Source organism: Nesoenas mayeri (assembly GCF_963082525.1).
Source record: "Nesoenas mayeri genome assembly, chromosome: 5".
NCBI classification, from domain to species: domain Eukaryota; kingdom Metazoa; phylum Chordata; class Aves; order Columbiformes; family Columbidae; genus Nesoenas; species Nesoenas mayeri.
This window is the reverse complement of record NC_137548.1, coordinates 61,267,782-61,286,256: the sequence shown is the minus strand read 5'-3', so window position 1 is coordinate 61,286,256 and position 18,475 is coordinate 61,267,782. Positions and strand designations below refer to the sequence as shown.

The window sequence follows — 18,475 nt, the reverse complement described above, 5'->3', positions numbered from 1 at the left end:
GATCCAGCAAATGCATCTGACTGTTCTTCCATGATTCCTCTTTCAGCCCATCAAAATCGCCCAGAAGCTTATCAGGAATTTTTGCCACAAAACCAACAGTTTACAGATTTAGCTGAAAGCCTCTTAATGCAACAACAATAACAAACATATATATATATATATATTTTGGCACTTAAACATGAAGGGAGAGCCAGGACAAGATCAAAACCAGGCATCACCTCTCACAGAAAGGCAAAGGAGAGGAGCAACGTTCTCTGTGCAAGAAAATGGCATATGGGGATGGAGAGATACACGAAAAGCCTTGTAGAACCAGGTTTGTTGTACCTGCAGTAAAAAAGATGACAAAAGTCCTGTGAAGAATCACCCCATTTGGTAACACCTGCTGCCATAAGCCCAAGGGCCCTTAGTGGTGCTTTCCTGGTATTTAACATACTGCTGAAGCTGTAATGTACCTTCTGCCTGGCCAGTCTTGTACAGATACAACATACAAAATGCACTCGACTCAAACACTGGATGAGGTTTTTCTGTTAACATGGGTAATAATAATAGCACACTAAGAAACAAAGAAGTAACTAACTAAAATCAGTTACAAATAAATCAACATCAAGCATGAACTGGAACATTATTCTGGGCCCGGATTTGTGATCGATATATTGGTTTTAATTATGATCAAACCATGGAAAACCGCCAACACCCATTAGCTTGATCCTGCATTTCATTTGGCATATAGTCACTTTAAATACAAAACTAGACCTCAAAAAGCACTGTGGCCATTTGGCATTGTGTAACATTAAATTATTTAAACACAAAGAGGAAAATAGGAAAGTTTCCCTAAGGGGCAGAGTAGCTTAGCTAAGACAACTCTGCAACGGAGCTGGCTTGATTCTGGCTGAACTGGCATATGGGCAGAGAAGCCTGTTACTGTCCACAGAGGTGGACAAGCACTCCTAGACTCTAGAGATTTCTATACTGAATATATCAGGAGCCAAATCAGCATCTCATAATGAAAAGTAAAAGTTCACCTCTCTTTCCCGTCATCTCCTTTCCTTCCTGGCTGCCCTGAGCCAGCACTCACGTGAGGCTGAGCAAGCCAACTCGGCTCAGTGATACTGCAGAAAAATTACCTCTGGCAAAAAAAGTAAACGTTCTCTTGCCAGTGGAGTGAATTTACTGCTCATGTTGTGGCCAGAGCGCATCACTAGGAGCAGGAGGGTGGTGTAGGGCAGGAAGAAGATAGAAAAGAGCCTTCTTTGCGTGTCAGGGAGCTGCCGAGCAGCCCAGCCTGGCTGCCCCACCACACCTGTGGGCAGCAGCACATGCTGCAGCTTGGAAGATCACAAGATGATTCATTCCCATTAAAAAGTTTTACCTTAAGTACTTAAATCTGCCTCCCAATTATCACATGACATTTTTAACTCTGTAAAGGATTTGTTATGTTGTTTTTCCAAGTGGAGATTGTTCATTTAGGGAAAGAAATAAGGAACTGCTCCAGGCTGGTGTGCTGCACAGATTGCATTACAGTGCTGTAATTTAAGATTTTGCTCTTAAATGAAGTGAAAAATTGTATTAGCTTATGTTTCAGCAAAATATTTTTATTATATTAAATTATTGACTTGAGAGATAGGCACATACGATATCATTACTGGCTGTAGGAACTCAGTTGTGAACTACAGTTCAGAAGGTGTTAAAGCCCGCCAAACCTCAGTTCCTCAACAGCAAGTAATAGCTGCATTTGAAAGAAAAGCATTACTTACTAACACAAGAGTCAAAATATTTTCAATATTCCAAATAATTAATACGTCTGACTTCTACCCAGACATCTTAATATGTACACCCTAATAAACACATTAAAATAACATGTAATCAACAGTATCACAGTATAGTTTGGGTTGGAAGGGACCTTTAAAGATCTATCAAAGGATTTTTTCTATCATTGACCGATCTTCCAGAAAAGCTGTTCACAAGTAACATGGATACAAGGACACTGAAAAAGCACTTACTCTAAACAGACTATTTTGTTGTCTTAGAGAATGGTGTTACAAAATCTCTTTTGATTACAAAAAGATAAAATGCACAAACTCCTAGACAGAGGATGGCAACAAGCAGCAGGGACCAGTTTAGTAAGAAAACCGCAGAAGTCTCACCAGCTCGCCTCAGGACAACTAGATTTATCTCACAGGAAAAGCAAATTACTGAATAAACTGACTTTATCTGGTGGTTCTAGATATCAGCAATGAAGCTTTCAGTCTAGTCCACCTCTATTAAAACTACATAAAAGAAGTAACAGTTAACAGCTGTCACAACTTCTGTTTCACCCAACTTCACTATTTGATTACACGAAAGACAATATAACCCAAAAATGTTCAAGGAAACACCGTGTCTGTGGTATAATGACAAACAGTTCATTTAGTGGTCTGAACTAATTGTGTATCTGTTTCCCTGCCTGTATATCTGGATTGGTGCTTGTTGTGATTTCTCATGTAACATGATGTTATAGCCACATATTTAACAGTATTAAGACACACCCAGCCCTTGTCTTTAGAGGAATATCCTGTAATGAAAATACACAACACTATGGTACTCTTTAAAGTTCACGTTGCCATTACTTGAGAAAAATCAAACCGAACACTAGCAGTTTTCCCATTTATTAATGTAATTCCAAATTTGTGGCAAGAACCTCTAAGGTAGCTCCACACCAACATGTTCACTCTAGATAACCAAACAGAAGTTAGGTGGAAAAAGCATTTTGTATCACTTAGGTCCATGTCTTGTCTTTCTCTCAGGCCCAGTTGAGAAAAATAATGCACTCCAGGTATAATATTATAATGGAGACTAGCATAGATCCTGCAGGAAAATAAAAAACTGTACGTCTTTCCTTGCTGGAAATACTTATTTCAATAGTATCAGTAGCTTAAGAGCTTCATCATTAGCATAAAACTGCAGGTATTTTCTGTCACCAGGCCTCGTTCATATGTAAAACAGTAACCCTCTGGTTTCCCAGAGAAAGAAGGTCTCCCACCCCCCACATACTCATCCAGCTGCAAGCAATACAGGTGCTAACTTATGCAAACCCAAGGAAAACTCACTCTGCTGGTTTCTGGCTTTGGTATACTTATTCTCCCTCCTCCCTTTGCTCTGGCCTCTGAGTGACTCCGCTCAGTCTCGTCGCTGCTGATGCCTTTCACACTTCCCTCCTGATCCAAGGGTGCATTTCTTCCTGCAGTTAACTTCACTGCTTCTTGAAAGCAGCTGTGAGAAAAGCAGAATCCCAGCTGTTCCTCCTAAAGTCTCTTACCTTCCTGCTTTCTTATGTAATATTGACCCCCCCTCTCTTTTTTTTTTTTTAACTTTACTACAAAATTCGTTTCACTCTGTGGTCCAATGTTGCCTGGAGTACTACAAACTGAACCTTCAAAAGACTTACTCATTAACATACACCTTCCTCTTCTGAGCAATGCCTTCAGGTGCAGTCGCTCTCTTTTCAAGTGCATATTGCTCATCTTTACCTCTGAGGCACATTCCTCCTGCCCATCCTGGCCTGGGCACCTCCAACCTGAAGGGAAAACAAAACACCACAGCTCACCCACCGTCTCACTGAGCCCCCTTTGCTCCCACCCATTCTGCACAGCTGGCGCCTGTTTCTCTTGTTTTAACAAGCACGCAGCCAAACATTTTACTGCCTGTGCACCAGGTGGCTTACACTGCTCTAAATACTTAAATATTCTTGCTGTTTGACTTCTCAGACTCCAGGTCTGTAATGACTTATTGACGGAGAACGCTAAAGCCTTTTGGAAAGCCATATTTAGAGTGTTTTAGCTTGTAAAAAAAAGGAAAATACCTCGCTACAGCGTTGTGGTTTCGTATTATTCAACCTCTAAAGCATCCTCAGAGCCATGACCAACGTACACCGCACCGGCACGCAGGAGCTCGAAGCGGCAAAGCAACGGCCCTGGGCTGCCCTGAGGGGAAACAGGGCAACGAGCTTCTCCTGGTAACACCCAGCGCCCATCACCGTTTATATTATTTTATCTTCCCGCTCAGTTTAGCTTTCCTGTGAGGAAGGTTCAGTTTTTCTGAGGAGGGTGGCCGGTCGGTGCACCGCACCACGGGAGGAGGCGTCCGGGAGCGGCGTCACGGCGCGGACACCTCCCCCCGCGGCGGGGCAGGGCGGGAGAGCCGCCCTACAAATTGCTTTACAATGCGCTCCCCGTGAGGCAACCAGCCGCCCCGGGGCGGCCACCGGGGCGCGGCGGCGCTCGGCCTCCATCTTGTCGGCGGCGGCCGCCCCGGAGGCCGCTGCCCGCCGCTGACGCCGCTTCCCCTCAGCGGGAACAAGATGGCCCCGCCCCGGCCCCTCCAACAAAGCGCCAGCGCTTCACTTGACGCGGCCCCGCTGAGCAACCGGCCTTTCCCCCGCCTCGCTGCCCGGGCCCGGCCGTCCCCGCCTTCGGCCCCCCCCGCCCCGGTGGCGGCTACCGCCCCCCGCCAGCCGCCGCCACGCTTCGCCGTCAGGCCGCGGCCGCCCGTTCCCAAGTCACAGACCTCCTCCTTCTCCTCCCCCCGCCGGCGCTGCTGGCGGCGGCCCCCTCCGCCGCGGCCTCCCTGCCCCCCGGCCACGGAGCCGGAGCCCGTGAGCCCCAGTGCGCGCTGGCGGGGGAGGTGCATCTTGGGAAAGAGCAGCCCGACATGGGTCTGCGCCTGGCCGCCGCGCAGCCCCCGCCGCCGCCCGCAGCTCCCCTCAGCCGCCCGCCCGCCGCCGCCCGCAGCTGAGCGGGAGGGGAGGGGAGCGGAGGCAGGGCAGGGCAGGGGGGCCGGGACGCGGCGGCCTGGCCCGCGCCGGGGAGGGGGCCGCGGCGCTGCCCGCCCCGCATGAGGCAGGGGGGGGGCCGCTCCCACCCGCCCCGACCGGTCCCCGCCGCCGCCGCCCAGCGCGCAGGGCCCCAGCGGAGCCCCCGCCGCCCCGGCCCCGCGCCCTGCCCCGATGATGGACAGGAACTACCCGACGACCCCCAGCTTCGCCGACCCCCTGGCCCCGGCCGCCGCGCAGCCCGCCGCCTCCTGGGCCTACGAGCGAGGCGCCGGCAGCCTCAAGCCCAGGTGAGGAGGGTCCGTCTGGGGGGCTGCGGCAGGAAAGGCTGGGGTCTGGGCCGGGGCCTGGCCCCTGGGCGACCGAGGGCGCCCCTGCGTGAGGTGACCGAGGGGCCCCCTCCCTCCGGCGGGGCACGGCTGGGCGGCGGGGGGCGTCATCCGAGCGGGGCCCAGCGGCACGGAGCGGTGGGTGAGGCCGGTCGGGCCGCGGGGCGGGGGGGAGCGGGCGGCCGGGCCGCGTCCCGCCGGGCCTCCGCGTCTCGGGGGGGACGCGGCCGCCGAGCCAGGCGGGTGGGGAGCAACTGCAGGGAGCTCCTTGGCGGGACGGGCGGGCGGGCGCTCTCCCCGCGCAGGGCGCGCCGCCGCCGCTGCTCTCCGCCCCGGAGGCTCGCGTTGGGCTGCGGCGCGGGTTCAAGAGTTCACGCGTCCCTGCCCGGCTCCGGGAGGGGAGCGGGGCCGCGGGCACCGGCGCTGTCCGCCGGAACAAAGCTGCGTCCCGCCGGCCGGGCCTGGCGCGTCGGACACCGGGACACCTCACCCTGCGCCGGCAGACGCGGCCCCGGGCCCGCGGTGGCGGCCAGCGCCGCGCCAGCATCCCCTTGCGCCCTTTATTTCTCCGTTGTTTTTCGCCGTGCTGAGGTTGGTTGTTCATCTTTTCCCTCCAAAGCGCTGCTCTCCAGCGTGCGGAGCCTCATTTCAAGTCGTCTGGAGCGATTGAGTCCCACGGAGAGTTCTGTAAAGTTCCGGGAAGTGCGGGATATCTTATTGGCCTCGGACTCCTTTTTGGTTGTCTAACTCTGCCAAATAAAAGGAGTATTTTCTAGGTGATGAGAGTTTTCTTATCGCCGCCTGCCTTTTATGTTTTTAGCTTGATGTATCTGCGCTTCCAGTCTCTGCAACGTTTAGAGGTAAAAGTCTGAGGCTAAAAATACACCGTCAAAATAGGTGCGCCTATAGATGACTTTGCATTCGGTCCTGAAAGTGGTCAGGCATGTATGATCTGATACAATCTGTCTGATAAGATTAATAGAAGATTATTAAGTCAGGACTGTTGCAATCAGTCTGACCTCTTCATAACACAAGCTGTGGGGCTTTTTTTTTTCAATCTGTGTTTGAAACTAGAGGTTATGTTTTAGAAGGTGCAGTTAAAGATTTCCAATGAGGCAAAATTCAGCACAATCTTGGTAAAGTATGTGAGTGGTTGATTTGTATTTTATTTCTTATTCCTGGTCTGTAGAGGGCTGCCTTTAGTTTCTAGCCACTGAATCTTGTTATAGCCTCATCATCACTGAAAATCCCATTCTAAGTAATGTTTTCGAAGTATGAATTCTAATGGAATTTGATTAATTTATTGATTCATGTTATTAAGAAAAATAAGCCATCTTTTGAAGTTTATTACCAGGCTTTCTTTTTTTATTTTATTTTCTTTTTTTTTTCTTTTTTCTTTCTTGTTTCTTTATTTCCCCCCCCCCCACACACACACACTTATTCAGTTTTTCTGTCAGTTTTCTCCTGGATCCCCTCCAATTTATTATCACCCTTCCTGAATTGTGGATATTGCATTTTAGAAGCAATTAAGTCAATGTTAAGTAAGATGATAATAGGACCTCCCTGGGGTGTGAGGCTCTGGATTCCTTGTTTCACAGAGAATTCCAAGGACAGTTCGTGATTTTGGCCAAAACCTTGCCCCATGAAGCTGGGTTCTCCAGGGAGTTGCCTACATGGCAAAGTAGGGTCTACTGCTGCTTTTTCTAATCTTTCTTCCTAATTGTTTAACTACTTTTAGTCACATTGCTGTGTTGGTTTCAGCAGAAGTTAGTGACATGTTCTTTCAGTATTGCTTTGCCGGTTCTCATCTGTTGGGGATCATGCCATCTATTCCATGAGGAAGGTTTGGATTTTCCAGCTCGTTTAAAAATATGTAGTTCAGGAGCAAGAGTGAGTCCCTCTGGGATCTTAGAAGAAACACAAATGCTTGGTGATTATTTTCTTTATTAAAAAAATGCCCTGGTTTCAAAAGTTTACTTTTTTAATAGCTGCTGTATTAATGCAATTATATATATTTTGACGGTTCCTTAGTTGAAATGGCATTGAGAACAGTCCCAAGACAAGTACGATGCAGAAGGTCATTGGATCAGTGCCTGGTACCTTTACCAATCAAATTGTTATTCAAAAAAATCAAATTAGTATTAGTGAATCCATTCTTCATATGGCAATATTTATGCTATACTTTAGGAAGCAATGTCAAGAAGGTCTTGCTTTCAGTTCTTAAAAGTTTCATCTGGAGGCTGTGTAGATGGTGATAAATGATACATTTTACGTGTGTTGACTGAAATGTTTTAACTTTTTTTTTTAACCACAGCAAGGACTGGAAAAATGCTATGAATCATATATTGTGCTTGAAGTTCTCCCAGTTCTTACAGTTCACGTCATTTTAGTAAGAATTAAAATACCCTTTCTTCAGTAAGATTTGAACCATGTTGGACACGGTGTTAAATACCGTCTGGGCTTGCATAGGTGTTTCGGGTTCCTCTGTCACTGATAACATTTGTCTTTGTATAGATGGAGCTGATTTTTGGGGAACTGGGATGTAAGAGTTGTGCTTGTCATTGCCAAGGCTTGTACCAGCTGGCAGCAAATCGTGAAGGTATAGATGTATTGTAAGGGAATATGCTGTTGGCGTTCCCGCCTTGTGTTACAGATCACTTCACGTTTTTCAGAATTATGTTTTTGATTGTGGTTGACAGGTAGTCATCTAAACAGCTGAAGCTGCATTAGCCTGATGTTAAATTAAAAAAATGTGTGTCACGTTCATCTGGTTCTTGCTTGAAAAGAATTCAGCCTTTAGGTGATATGGATAACAATATTTCATTCAGATTTCATTTTGTATTTATGCTGTTGCAGGCTGTGTCGTGGCAGGCTGTGTTCCCTTTGTGCAGAGCGCCATGTTCACAGTCTCAGCTCATCAAAATGATTTCTCCTCCCTACAAGCATTGCTCCTGTCTTCCTGCCCTTAACTTTAGCCATCTGGTTTTTATCCTGCTCCTTATTTCTTGCAGGCGCTGTTTTGTCTGTGCAATGGCACTATTCCTATCAACCGAAAGGAAATGTGTGGTGAAGTATTATAAGGACATTGCTACCAGGCCTGCTGTGACATAACTTTTCCCATGGAATAGGAGAAGATAGTGAAGCGGGGATGGGAGCTGATGGAAATCGCTGGAATCGCTGTGTTAGCTGAGCAGAGGTCACTCCCACTGCAGAGTGCGCTGGGACAGTGCTGCCACAGCAGCCTGGTAGCTGGGGACCAAAGGGGGTGCCCCTGTCCCCACATTTCCTCTTACATAGACTGTCAGCATCTTGAAGGAATTTCTGATGGTTCTACAGGAAAACTGCCACTTTGACCTTTTTCTGTAGCTGTTAGAAACCCTTATTTTCGTGCTGAAACTCTGTTTTTGTAGTGCAGTCTAAAGCTAGTCCTGTATTGAATAGCAGATACTTAGGACATACTTGTTCCTTGTTTGGGTAAAACAGTCTTCAGAAAACAGGTGAATGTGTAATAGTTTGAGAAACCGTTGTAATTGCTTGGAAGGGGAAATGAAGATGGGTGGTAACGGATGAGGTTTCTGGTTGAATATATGTCTGACCTGGGGGTACTTCTAGGGTTTCATTCAGAGAAGGGTTTTTGTTAGTGGAGGCATCTCACTGTTCATGTTTGGTTTTTACCACAGCTCTAAGACTCCTGCTATATGTAAGTGAACATCAGTCACAGTTATTTTGTTGTATTAAATTTCATGGTGACTGCCATAGTCTCTGATGTTCATTTATGCCTAGCGGTCTTTGTCCATCTCTGCCCTACCCAAGTGTATGGGGTTTTATGTAATTTAATTCAAGATTGTTCTTTACAATAGATAACACTGACATTTGGTTAGTGCGGCCTATATTTATAGCAGCTAATCTAACATCATGAGTTAGTTACAGTGATAGTTCATATGCGAAGTTACGTAAGTGGGAGACCTACACTTTTATGATAAAATTATGATAATTTTTTAACTTGTTTTTACATAGCTGTCAAACTAGTGCTTGTTGTAATAACTGTGATAATTGATGTAGTTAAGGCTCAATTTTAAGTTCTAACAGATTTTTGCATAGCTATTTGAAACTCTAAAAGTGCAGGTGATGTGTTTTAGGAAAACATAGAATGTTTTCTTTCATGAAATGAAATTGTTCTGAGAGGTAAAAGTAGTGTTTGCTATTAAGCACATTTCATACAAAAAGTTCCCTGTGGTGTATTATTTCAAATGTTGAAAGGTAAAGCTCATATGCTGTGAATATATTTAGAACATTTGCTATTAAAGAAAAGGCACAGAAGGATTGAATAGACTTTATAAACATATAAAAAGGTAGGTAATTATAAACAGTGACAGAAGGTTTGGTAAGACTTTAAATCTAAAACATTTATGCACACTAAATAACACACTGGTACTCTACGGTGCAGCACAGATACTTTACAGGGACTTGCTAGCTTCTGTCAGTCTTTTTTTTTTAATATACTTAATTGTTTTAAACTGTATTTGGTACACACTGAAATAACAGCTGTGGCAAAGTGAAGGATTGAACAGAGATGCTGAACATGTTCTTGCTGCGTGCCCCCCAGCTCTGCACAGGTGCAGGTGTGTGGTCATCTTGCACGATCTTTGTCAGAGTTTCAAAATGAGCCAGATAGGCTTGTTTGCAGTTACATGCCGCATGCCTGTCCCAGATTTAATGCTGACTTTCCATAAAGCATTTTAAGCATTGTATGTCACTTTGATGCAGGAGAAATGGTGACGTAGTACAGCGTAGCATGCAGGAGGAATGAGTTGAAACTCCATCGGAGGGTGCAGTGACATGAGATGACTGCTGAAAGTGGCTCTCCTGCTCCTACCTGGCCTTGGCGCTGGTGTTTGTGCAACTGTACGGGGAGCTGAGCTCATTTGTTGATCTGCGGGAAGACTAACCTGACGGAAAAGGTGAATAGCTTTCTCCTGAGCTGGAGAGCTGTGCTGGTGTACCTGTGCTGTCACACAGGAATCCGGAGGTGGCACCAGGGGACAAGTGGGGAGCAGAGCCGTAAGGAGTGACTCACGGGGACTCTGCCCTGTGCTCCTGGGTGGCTTTTGGGTGGGTTCAGCCTTGCACTTCAGTGAGTGTCCCACCCAGACCCTACTACCATCTTCCCTACCGGGAGCACAAGTGAGTGTCCCTGTTCGCTGAGCGCTTGACCCCTCTTGACATCACCTAGAATGATATTTTAGATGTGAGCCCTTTCCCATGGAGCCAACAACTTCAGCACAGGTTACTGAATATGTTGTTCTGAAAGAAAGGGGTTTTTTATCTTTTTCCACCTTTGCAAAAGGTCTTTCAGTCTTATATGTGTATTTTACCTTTCATCCTGTTAACTTTAGTTGCAGATGTTAACTTTATACCACCAGAGAACAACCTTTCCCCTTTGTTTCTTCTGTACTCTTGCCCACCTTTTATGTTTTCTTGGAGGTGCTGTTGATTCTGGCATGATGCTGTCAGAGGGAGGAGGTTGTTTTTAGGAAAACCTTTGTTCCCGTCAGCAAAAAAGCACCTATGACCGGATTATATTAATTCTAAGCAATACTAGAGCTCCTTATACAGCGGTGGGTGTATTTTCCTTGGAATTTTTGATTTCTTCTGTTTAGTCAAAGTATTCACAACTTTGCATGTCAAAAAGTTGTTTTGTACGATGAGTGCCTATTCCATACATTTAAAAAGCAAAACAAAAACCAAAAGAAACACCAGTTGAAAGGCAGCGCATGAATAGTTTCACTTCAGACTTTCCTTAGCAGCCTTAAGTGTGACAAAAATAACTCTGAGCAGAGTGCAGGGTTCGACCTTTCCAGCATGGTGTTTCTTACTGTACCACACGAGTGACAGAGGAAGGAAAATTCTTAGAATTTTTAAGCAGAGAGAAATAATGTGCTCGGAGAGGACAGAGCTTTTAGTTTTTAAGTACTAGAATTACTGATCTCACTGGGCAGAGTTCATAGTTTCTGGTTTTACTTCTGCTACTTTGTCACCTCTTCTCACATGGCAGATTTCATAGTTTCTGGTTTTACTTCTGCTACTTTGTCACCTCTTCTCACATGGCTTCCTTGTTTTATTGCTCTGACCAGACTGTTGGGGAGGAATGGACATTTAGAGCATCCTCAGAACCTCTCTGACCATGAGTTACAATAAACAGGGCAAGGAGCTTTTATTCCCGAATCCCTGCATGCCGGGACTTCCTTGTTCCTGAACAGTTCAGCAAGAACCTCTGTATGTTCAGACAAGCTTTTATTTGCCTGCATTGCCTTTTCTTGTTTTTCATCTTCCTTCTACATGCCTTCCTCTTGCTCGCTTAGGACTTGTGTAAGTGTAACCAATTACACTCGGCAGGAATAGGCACCCTTAGGCATCCTTATCTTAGAGTCATAGTATTTACATAGGAGGATACTAAGGAACATTTATTCCTTAATAACCCTTATATGAATAGTACTTGGGGCTGTCAAACATCTAGATTTCATTGGAGATAGCCCTCTTTTTCACCTCGCAGCGTTGTGTGAGAAGAGTTTGAGAGCTCTGGCCCTTCGACTACTGTTTCCAGATGTCTGGCAACTTGTTCTGAAAGCTTTTGGACACCAAGAGCACACCAGACAAAGGGCCACTGTGCCCTGAGCCATGTGTCTGCGATCAGGACGGTGTTCTGTGGTGATACGGGATGTACCAGCATGTGCTGCACGATCAATGTTGTACTTTTTTTCTGATCAGGAAATCCCTTTCAGAAACACGGCAACTTCGTGTTTCACACCACATCCTGTTTACTCTCTCTCTTCTTCGTGTCAAAAATTCCAGTGCTAGACAGCAAATAATCCTTCAGTTCCTATGTTCCTTCTCTTTCGTTAATCTCTACTGAGCCTGCCAAGGGTAACATTTCTATTATAATAGGTTTTTATCGATGGTGAGCATTTGCTATACAAAGAGTGATGCTAGCCAGCGAATTCCTTCAGGCTCAGCAGCACCCATTTGTTAACTACCTTGAGTTGGTGCTGGTGACCTGGAGCTTACTGATGCTCAGCACTACTGAAGAGAGATGGGATTTTATGTTATTCCCCTCCAAAACTACTGCTTTGTTATTCCCTTTAAAAGGGAATACAGGTTTTTCACTGTCTAAAGAATTTTTTTAGTTTGTGTGTGTGTACCATTTTGATCTCTGTTAATACTTGTTTTTGTTTAGACATCTGCCTAAATGTCAGGAGATCTTGAATCAATACCTGGGGCGTATTTAAGGAATCTGTTTTATATAATGAAGTTTTTCACATCTTAAAATAATAAATGCCGTGTAGCTGTAACTATTTTCCTACAGTTTTAAAGAGTGCACGTTTTCCAGTTGAAACATTCACAAGCATCTGGGTTCGTATGGTATTTTCAGCTAAATAGTGACTGCTGACAATGTGGTAGCCACATTTCTGACCTCTTTGCAAGGTTAGAAATGTAAATTCAAATCTGTTTTAGGATGAAGAGAACACAGATGAAGAGGTATAAGAGCTAAATTAAAGGACTATGCTAATTTTCCTTATAAAAGTAGGTAGTAACACCCCATGATGTTTCCTGTAATGTAAAGGACTCTTGCTGCTACGCTTTACAATGAATTGTGTGTTGTTCATCAGTTAGATCTTTCCTGACACATCTCCTAACCTGGGATAGAAGCAGTGTTGGTCATAGCAGTGCCTCTTGATTGAATCTAAAGGAGCTTGTGTGAGCTCCTTGGCCCTTGGAGTGTGTTTTGGAAGGGGGCAAACACTGTCCCGGACATGTAGACATGCTGGAAGACTTACAGAATGTTTAATGGCCTTGAATTGCGGGCTGTACCGATGACCAAGGGTGGTAAGGTTTGTGGTCCCAGGTGTAGGCAGTGAGTAGATGCCTCGATTCTGTGCCAGTTCTGCGGCTGTGAGGCCTTTGATCTTCACAGCAGTTCAGTGTGTTGCGTACTGAGCTCTTAGAAATTTTAAGCTTGTGAAACCTTCCTTATTTCAGTACTGAGTGTTTGAAACTTGGTTGTGGAGCCTGATCCCTTTTGTAAATCTGAACGGGTTAGTGTTTGTGCCTTAGTTTCCTAGATGAAAGGAGAAGATATTTTAATGGATTATGGAACTGTAAAAACAAAAAAAGGTGTTGCCTAACATGGCTCTGTCAGTCAGTAGGACACATGTATTTGCACCTCTTCCCTCTTTTGTGATGCATATCTCAACTTCAGCATCATCTTTTCCGTACAGTTGGAAAATAAAAGGCTTATTAAGAAAGAGGATATCAAGCATTCCTATAGTATCCCAAAAGTAATATTCAAGCTTGCCACAAAATACAGCACTGTAATAGCTGTGGGAGGATAAGGGTTGAGAAGCATTTAGACGGCTGATATGAATTGTATTTTTAATAAGGCACTGATGTGGCTATGCTGTATCTTGAGATAATGCTCTGCTGATTTTTGTGTTTAGAAATAAAATTTTATTATTAAACGTAATGAAATCCTTTTGTCTGTATCTCAGCCAACCATAATAGAGGATTATGCTGTGTGCTCAACCATTAATGCTGTGATGATCTTGAGAAGATTTTTCAAATATCTCCAAGTCGGCTTTTGACAACAGAATAGCATCACTAAACAGAGAAAAAGTGCTAGATTTCCATTACTGGTTGTTACAATAATCTTTTAAATTGTGAGTAAAGCTCTGTAGGAGACAAGTACTAATTAGAAAAATCACAGCTATTAGCTCCATGCTGGTTAAATAGAATATTCTTTCATAGAGAATAGGGTAAATAAATGTAGTGAGAAAATAATCCAGTGCCTCAAAAGGTGAGAAAAGAAGATTGCAGTTCTTTCCATGGTATAAGGTGCACAGACCATAATGGGGATCTTGTTTTTCTGCAGGGAGGAGCGGAGTAGAAGCTATCAGGGAAGATATGTGAACCCGCAAAAGGTTGCTTGACAAACAAATGGGTTAAAATGATTTCTGACACTGTATTGTAACATAAACTGGGTGCTGAATGTGAACATATCAGTGCCTGTTTAGATGTGGGAGGCAACGATACTGAGTTAATGAGGACATCAAGGTTAGGCTTCAGTGTTCAGAGCAGGAACACTGAAAGCTTCTCTCCAGGCCTTGAAATCTGAGAAAGTGCACTAGAAGCGCAAAAATGGCATTATTATAGAATAATTTAGGCAGGCTGTAGCTCCATTACAATAGAAAAGGTGGGGTGGAGGCAGGGAAGGGGTAAGCTACAGCGCTGTGTGGTCAGTTATATTAGCAATGTTCACATCTAAAAGTGGTTGGCGTTTTTTCCATTCTCTTGTGTAACGAATTTCATTGAATTCCTTGACAGTTCCTTACAGGACACAGAGGAGATTCCAACAGAAACCTGTCTGGGTGCTGCCAGCCCCCCAGGCCCTGTGGGGTGACGGCTGCAGGGACAGCGGTGGCCGTGGCCTGGATATCACCCCTGGGTGCTCCCCTAGCTTCTGGGTTCCTGTTGTGGAGTTTCTCATTAAAGGAAGTAGAAGTAGTTCATATTTAGAATTTTAGTTCTAAACTTAAAATACCTTCACCCTTTTTTGCCTTTCATAGTGTATCTGATTTTTGTAAGCAGCAGGATTTCTTTTAGAAGTGGTAACGCTATTTGCAAAGGAAAAAATAACTGAAAAAGACATTTTGTTAAATGTACTGCATTTCAACTGTAGATAACCTCAGCAAAAAAGATAATTTATGTTGTATACCTTAAATAATAACATGAGGTAGTTTGTCCAATCCTTCCATAGTAACTGAAGTTGAAGTTTCTAAGTAGCTCATTTCTATCTGAATATCAGTTTTCAAGTACATAGTTTCGAGACATAGTTTAAGTGGTTTTTATGAAAACAGAATTATGATTGTCTTTGTTATTAAGAACTCCACAGGTTACTTAATCAGACAAGCCAGCACTTGCTTTCAGGTATTGAAGTACCAGTAAGGCTGTTTTGGCTTTCCTGAAGCGGTTTTGGATTGTTTATTTTGAAAAGAGTCAGGCATAAAGACTTCAGACACATAAACATGGGAATAAAAGGGAAATGGACCTTTTTGCCATAAAATCTTTCTCTTAAGATACAACATGTATTCAGGTAAAGAATCACGGGAACAACATGAGCCTTTACTCATTCAGGCAGTTCCCCGCGTGTTGTTTTCTACCTCAAGATCCATTTCTCAGAAGTTCCTATCTCAGCTCCTAGAAAGCGAGGAAGTACAGAGAATTTCCTCTCACAAGTACCTTGGGATCGTCTTTGCTCCAGGTCATTTCTTCTGGTCTCAGCGGTGATTTGGTGGCTCTGCCTACGAATTGAAGTGGGAAATTAACATTATAACTTCACCTTTAATGAGAGAATGAAGGGTGAATGCCTTTAGTACGTTACAATTTCATATATTCTACCTTGAAAATGTAGTCTGTTTTAATTACGTTATAAGGCAAGAATGTGACATAAGCAACAGACAGTTGAGATTGATAAAATACTACTCTTCTGTGCTTTACTGACATACTATAGTACTGGAGTCTGATTCTGTATCATCATCTCTTCTGTCTTGAAGAAAAATACTATTAAATAGTTAATAGTCCTTTAAAATATTGACATCTGTTTATTTTCTGTGTGATAACTCAAAAACAATGGAGGCAAATGCTAAAGATGTATGCTGTTCCCAAAAGAATGCTCTACATACTTTTAAAGATATATTAAATTCAGTGATGCTTTTCTTCTAATTTCTCAGTGGTGGACTTCAAATAGCAGATTATTCTTTTTTTCTCGTGGGTACCATCACTGTTCTAGATTGCTGAATATTCTTTCTATTTGTGCAAATGTCTGTTGAATCTTCAAATATTGAGAATTGTCTTGTATCCTCTAATGAAAGGATCAGGAGAACTAGATACAGGGGGAGTGGGCTGGTTTCCAGTTTTTCCTGAATCTGCCAACATTTGCAAGATTTGAACCAACTTTGTTCTGGCAGTGTCTTTTTCTTTTTCCCCAGTATCTCTGAAGGTAGGAAATAACAGATGAACAATCACATTTTTACATTTCTAAGTAAATACCTGGCACTGCAATGAGTCTCTGGGCTGGACAGGAGTTTGTTTTCCTTTGTTTTCCATCAGAATTAATTTCTGAAGCATCTTCTGTACGGGTTTGCTTTTAAACTTCTGGAAGGGTGTTGGCCTGTCTGTTGGACAGGAGTGATTTGATGTTATTAGCAGTATTAAACTCATTTAAATAGCAACTACTCATTAATAGCAACTACGCAAATCCCTTCATCCTTTTTGATTCTGCTTTCTTAGAGTCATCACTTTTTTTTTTAAATACAAGGTCAAACCTATTTTATAATTAAACATACTTACCTGTAACATTGCTTTTAAATTGTTTTCTGAGCCTTCAGATAAGCCCTAGACGCTGAATTACATTCCATCTAGACTGTAGCAAACAGTGGTGAAGTCTGTTGGTGTTAGAATGGGCCAAAAAGGCCACGTACCCTCTGTTTCATCCATATTAAATTGATGTTTCTAAGTAGTACTGCTACAGTCCATCTCCATGGGATGCTGTACATCAAGGCGAATTAGCAATGAGAAATATTTAAGCAAAATATTTATCTGATATTCAAACAATTCTAAATATGGACCCACCAACAGATAATGCAAGCTGGAACTGTATTTTACAGGTTTAAAATGAAAAGGAGATGTAAGCTGCGTATCACTTTATATATTTTACATTTAGAACAATATTTTTAGTATTTAGATATGTATCTGTCGTTCTTGTGGTGTTTGGATGTTAAGCAGCTTTGTTTTCAGCCTCTGAGTGGAACTGGCGCAGCCAAGGAGCTGGTTGAAGAGATTCCCATGTCGAGTGAGCTTTCAGGTGGAGGGAGAAATTCGGGTAATATTTCCCTTATATCACATATATCTCAAGTCAGATAAAATGCAAAGTGAGAGTTTTAAGGTGTTTCCCTGTCAGTACGAGGCTATCACTGTATTTTTAATCTCCTTTTTGGTGTTTTATTTAGAAATGGACCATATACCCAGTTCTCTTCCCGCAGGGGTCAGGAAGCTCCTCTTGTTTACGGTGAGGCCAAACTGGCTGCCCAAAGATTAAATCAAATCGTTTCCCTCGTCTGCCTCAAATCTGATCACTCCTGTCGTGCGTGCTGGGTTGTTGCCTTTTGTTTTGTTGGGCTTAGTTGATTTAGATCTCAAGACTTGTTAGGCCTATGCTGGCAGCTTCCACTCTTGGGACCTTCCCAGCCCTGCACTCAGTGTCGTGGAGCTCTGGTTTCACTTTGAGTGCAACCTGTGCTGTTTGGATACTTGAAAATGCTCTGTGAGTTAGTGTGTTTTTTTAGCTATATCAGAGGTAGAAGTTGATTGTGTATAAGAACAAAAGAACAAGGTATTGCACCTGAAAGCATCCTTTACAATTTAAGAGTCCTGGTCTGTTTTTCATGTAGCTGTTATACGTTCCCCTAGAGCCTGAATAATTGCTATGACAAAACTTAGAATTAAAAAAACAAAACAAAACAAAAAGCCTTAAAAATTGCTAAGCTCTAATGAAAATTGTTCTAGAAAATAAAGTAGAAAGATGAAAATGTCCTCTTTCCATGTAATGATACTTTTTATATCAAATATTAAGTAAACTAAGCTACAGAGACTAAACCACTTGAAACAAGTATTTCCTTCTGTATGGATGTCTAGGAGAGCAAGGTTATTTGAAGAAGACAAGAGAATTAAAAACATTTACTTGTATATCCAGTGCTTATTGCAGCTGAATTTGTTTCCGTGTAAGAGTGATCCTTCCATTTGAGTTTGAAATTGAGAAATGCATCTATCACTTGCGCAAAGTGCAAACCAGATAATTATGTTGGCCGGTGAGGAGGGTGGTGAGTGCAACGTAGCCCAATAACCTTTTGCAGTTGGAGACCAAAATTCGTATGAAACTATTAGATTGCAGAACGCTGCAAGAATAGTAATATAAACAGATAAGTGAAGAGCTGATGAAGGAAAGACTCAATACAAGCTAACAAAAAGGAGTTATAAATCAAGGTTGAGGTATTTTAGTAACAATTAAGTGCGAAGACCACACATTTTCTTCCAGAAATTTTGCTGGGGAGGTAATAATCTTCTATCAGCCCAACTGATGGAGCTGGAAAAAACATATAATTATTTGAATAATTTCATTTTCATTGTCATAAGGATTTTTTTATTGCATCATTACAGCAATGACAGATAATGACGGCTCTTCATAGCACAACTCTAAAAGGACACTTGAATATTTTATTCAAATTGA

At 43.4% G+C, this 18,475-nt stretch overlaps 1 protein-coding gene and 1 long non-coding RNA gene across 2 annotated transcripts in view; one reads left to right on the top strand and one right to left on the bottom strand.

The window, feature by feature from the left end:
• Positions 1-3,000: 3,000 nt before the first annotated feature.
• Positions 3,001-3,929, bottom strand: LOC308041507. The gene is made up of 3 exons (XR_013922238.1): positions 3,839-3,929; positions 3,425-3,553; positions 3,001-3,249 (listed from the first exon to the last, which is right to left on the bottom strand). It is a non-coding gene; the product is annotated as an uncharacterized lncRNA (long non-coding RNA).
• A 565-nt stretch (positions 3,930-4,494) lies between these two features.
• QSER1 (glutamine and serine rich 1) overlaps positions 4,495-18,475 on the top strand; it is a 44,484-nt gene continuing 30,503 nt past the window's right edge. The window contains exon 1 of the mRNA XM_080346228.1: positions 4,495-5,097. Within this exon, the coding sequence (XP_080202354.1) occupies positions 4,982-5,097 (116 nt within the window). The 5' untranslated portion in view covers positions 4,495-4,981. The remainder of the gene's footprint in view (positions 5,098-18,475) is intronic.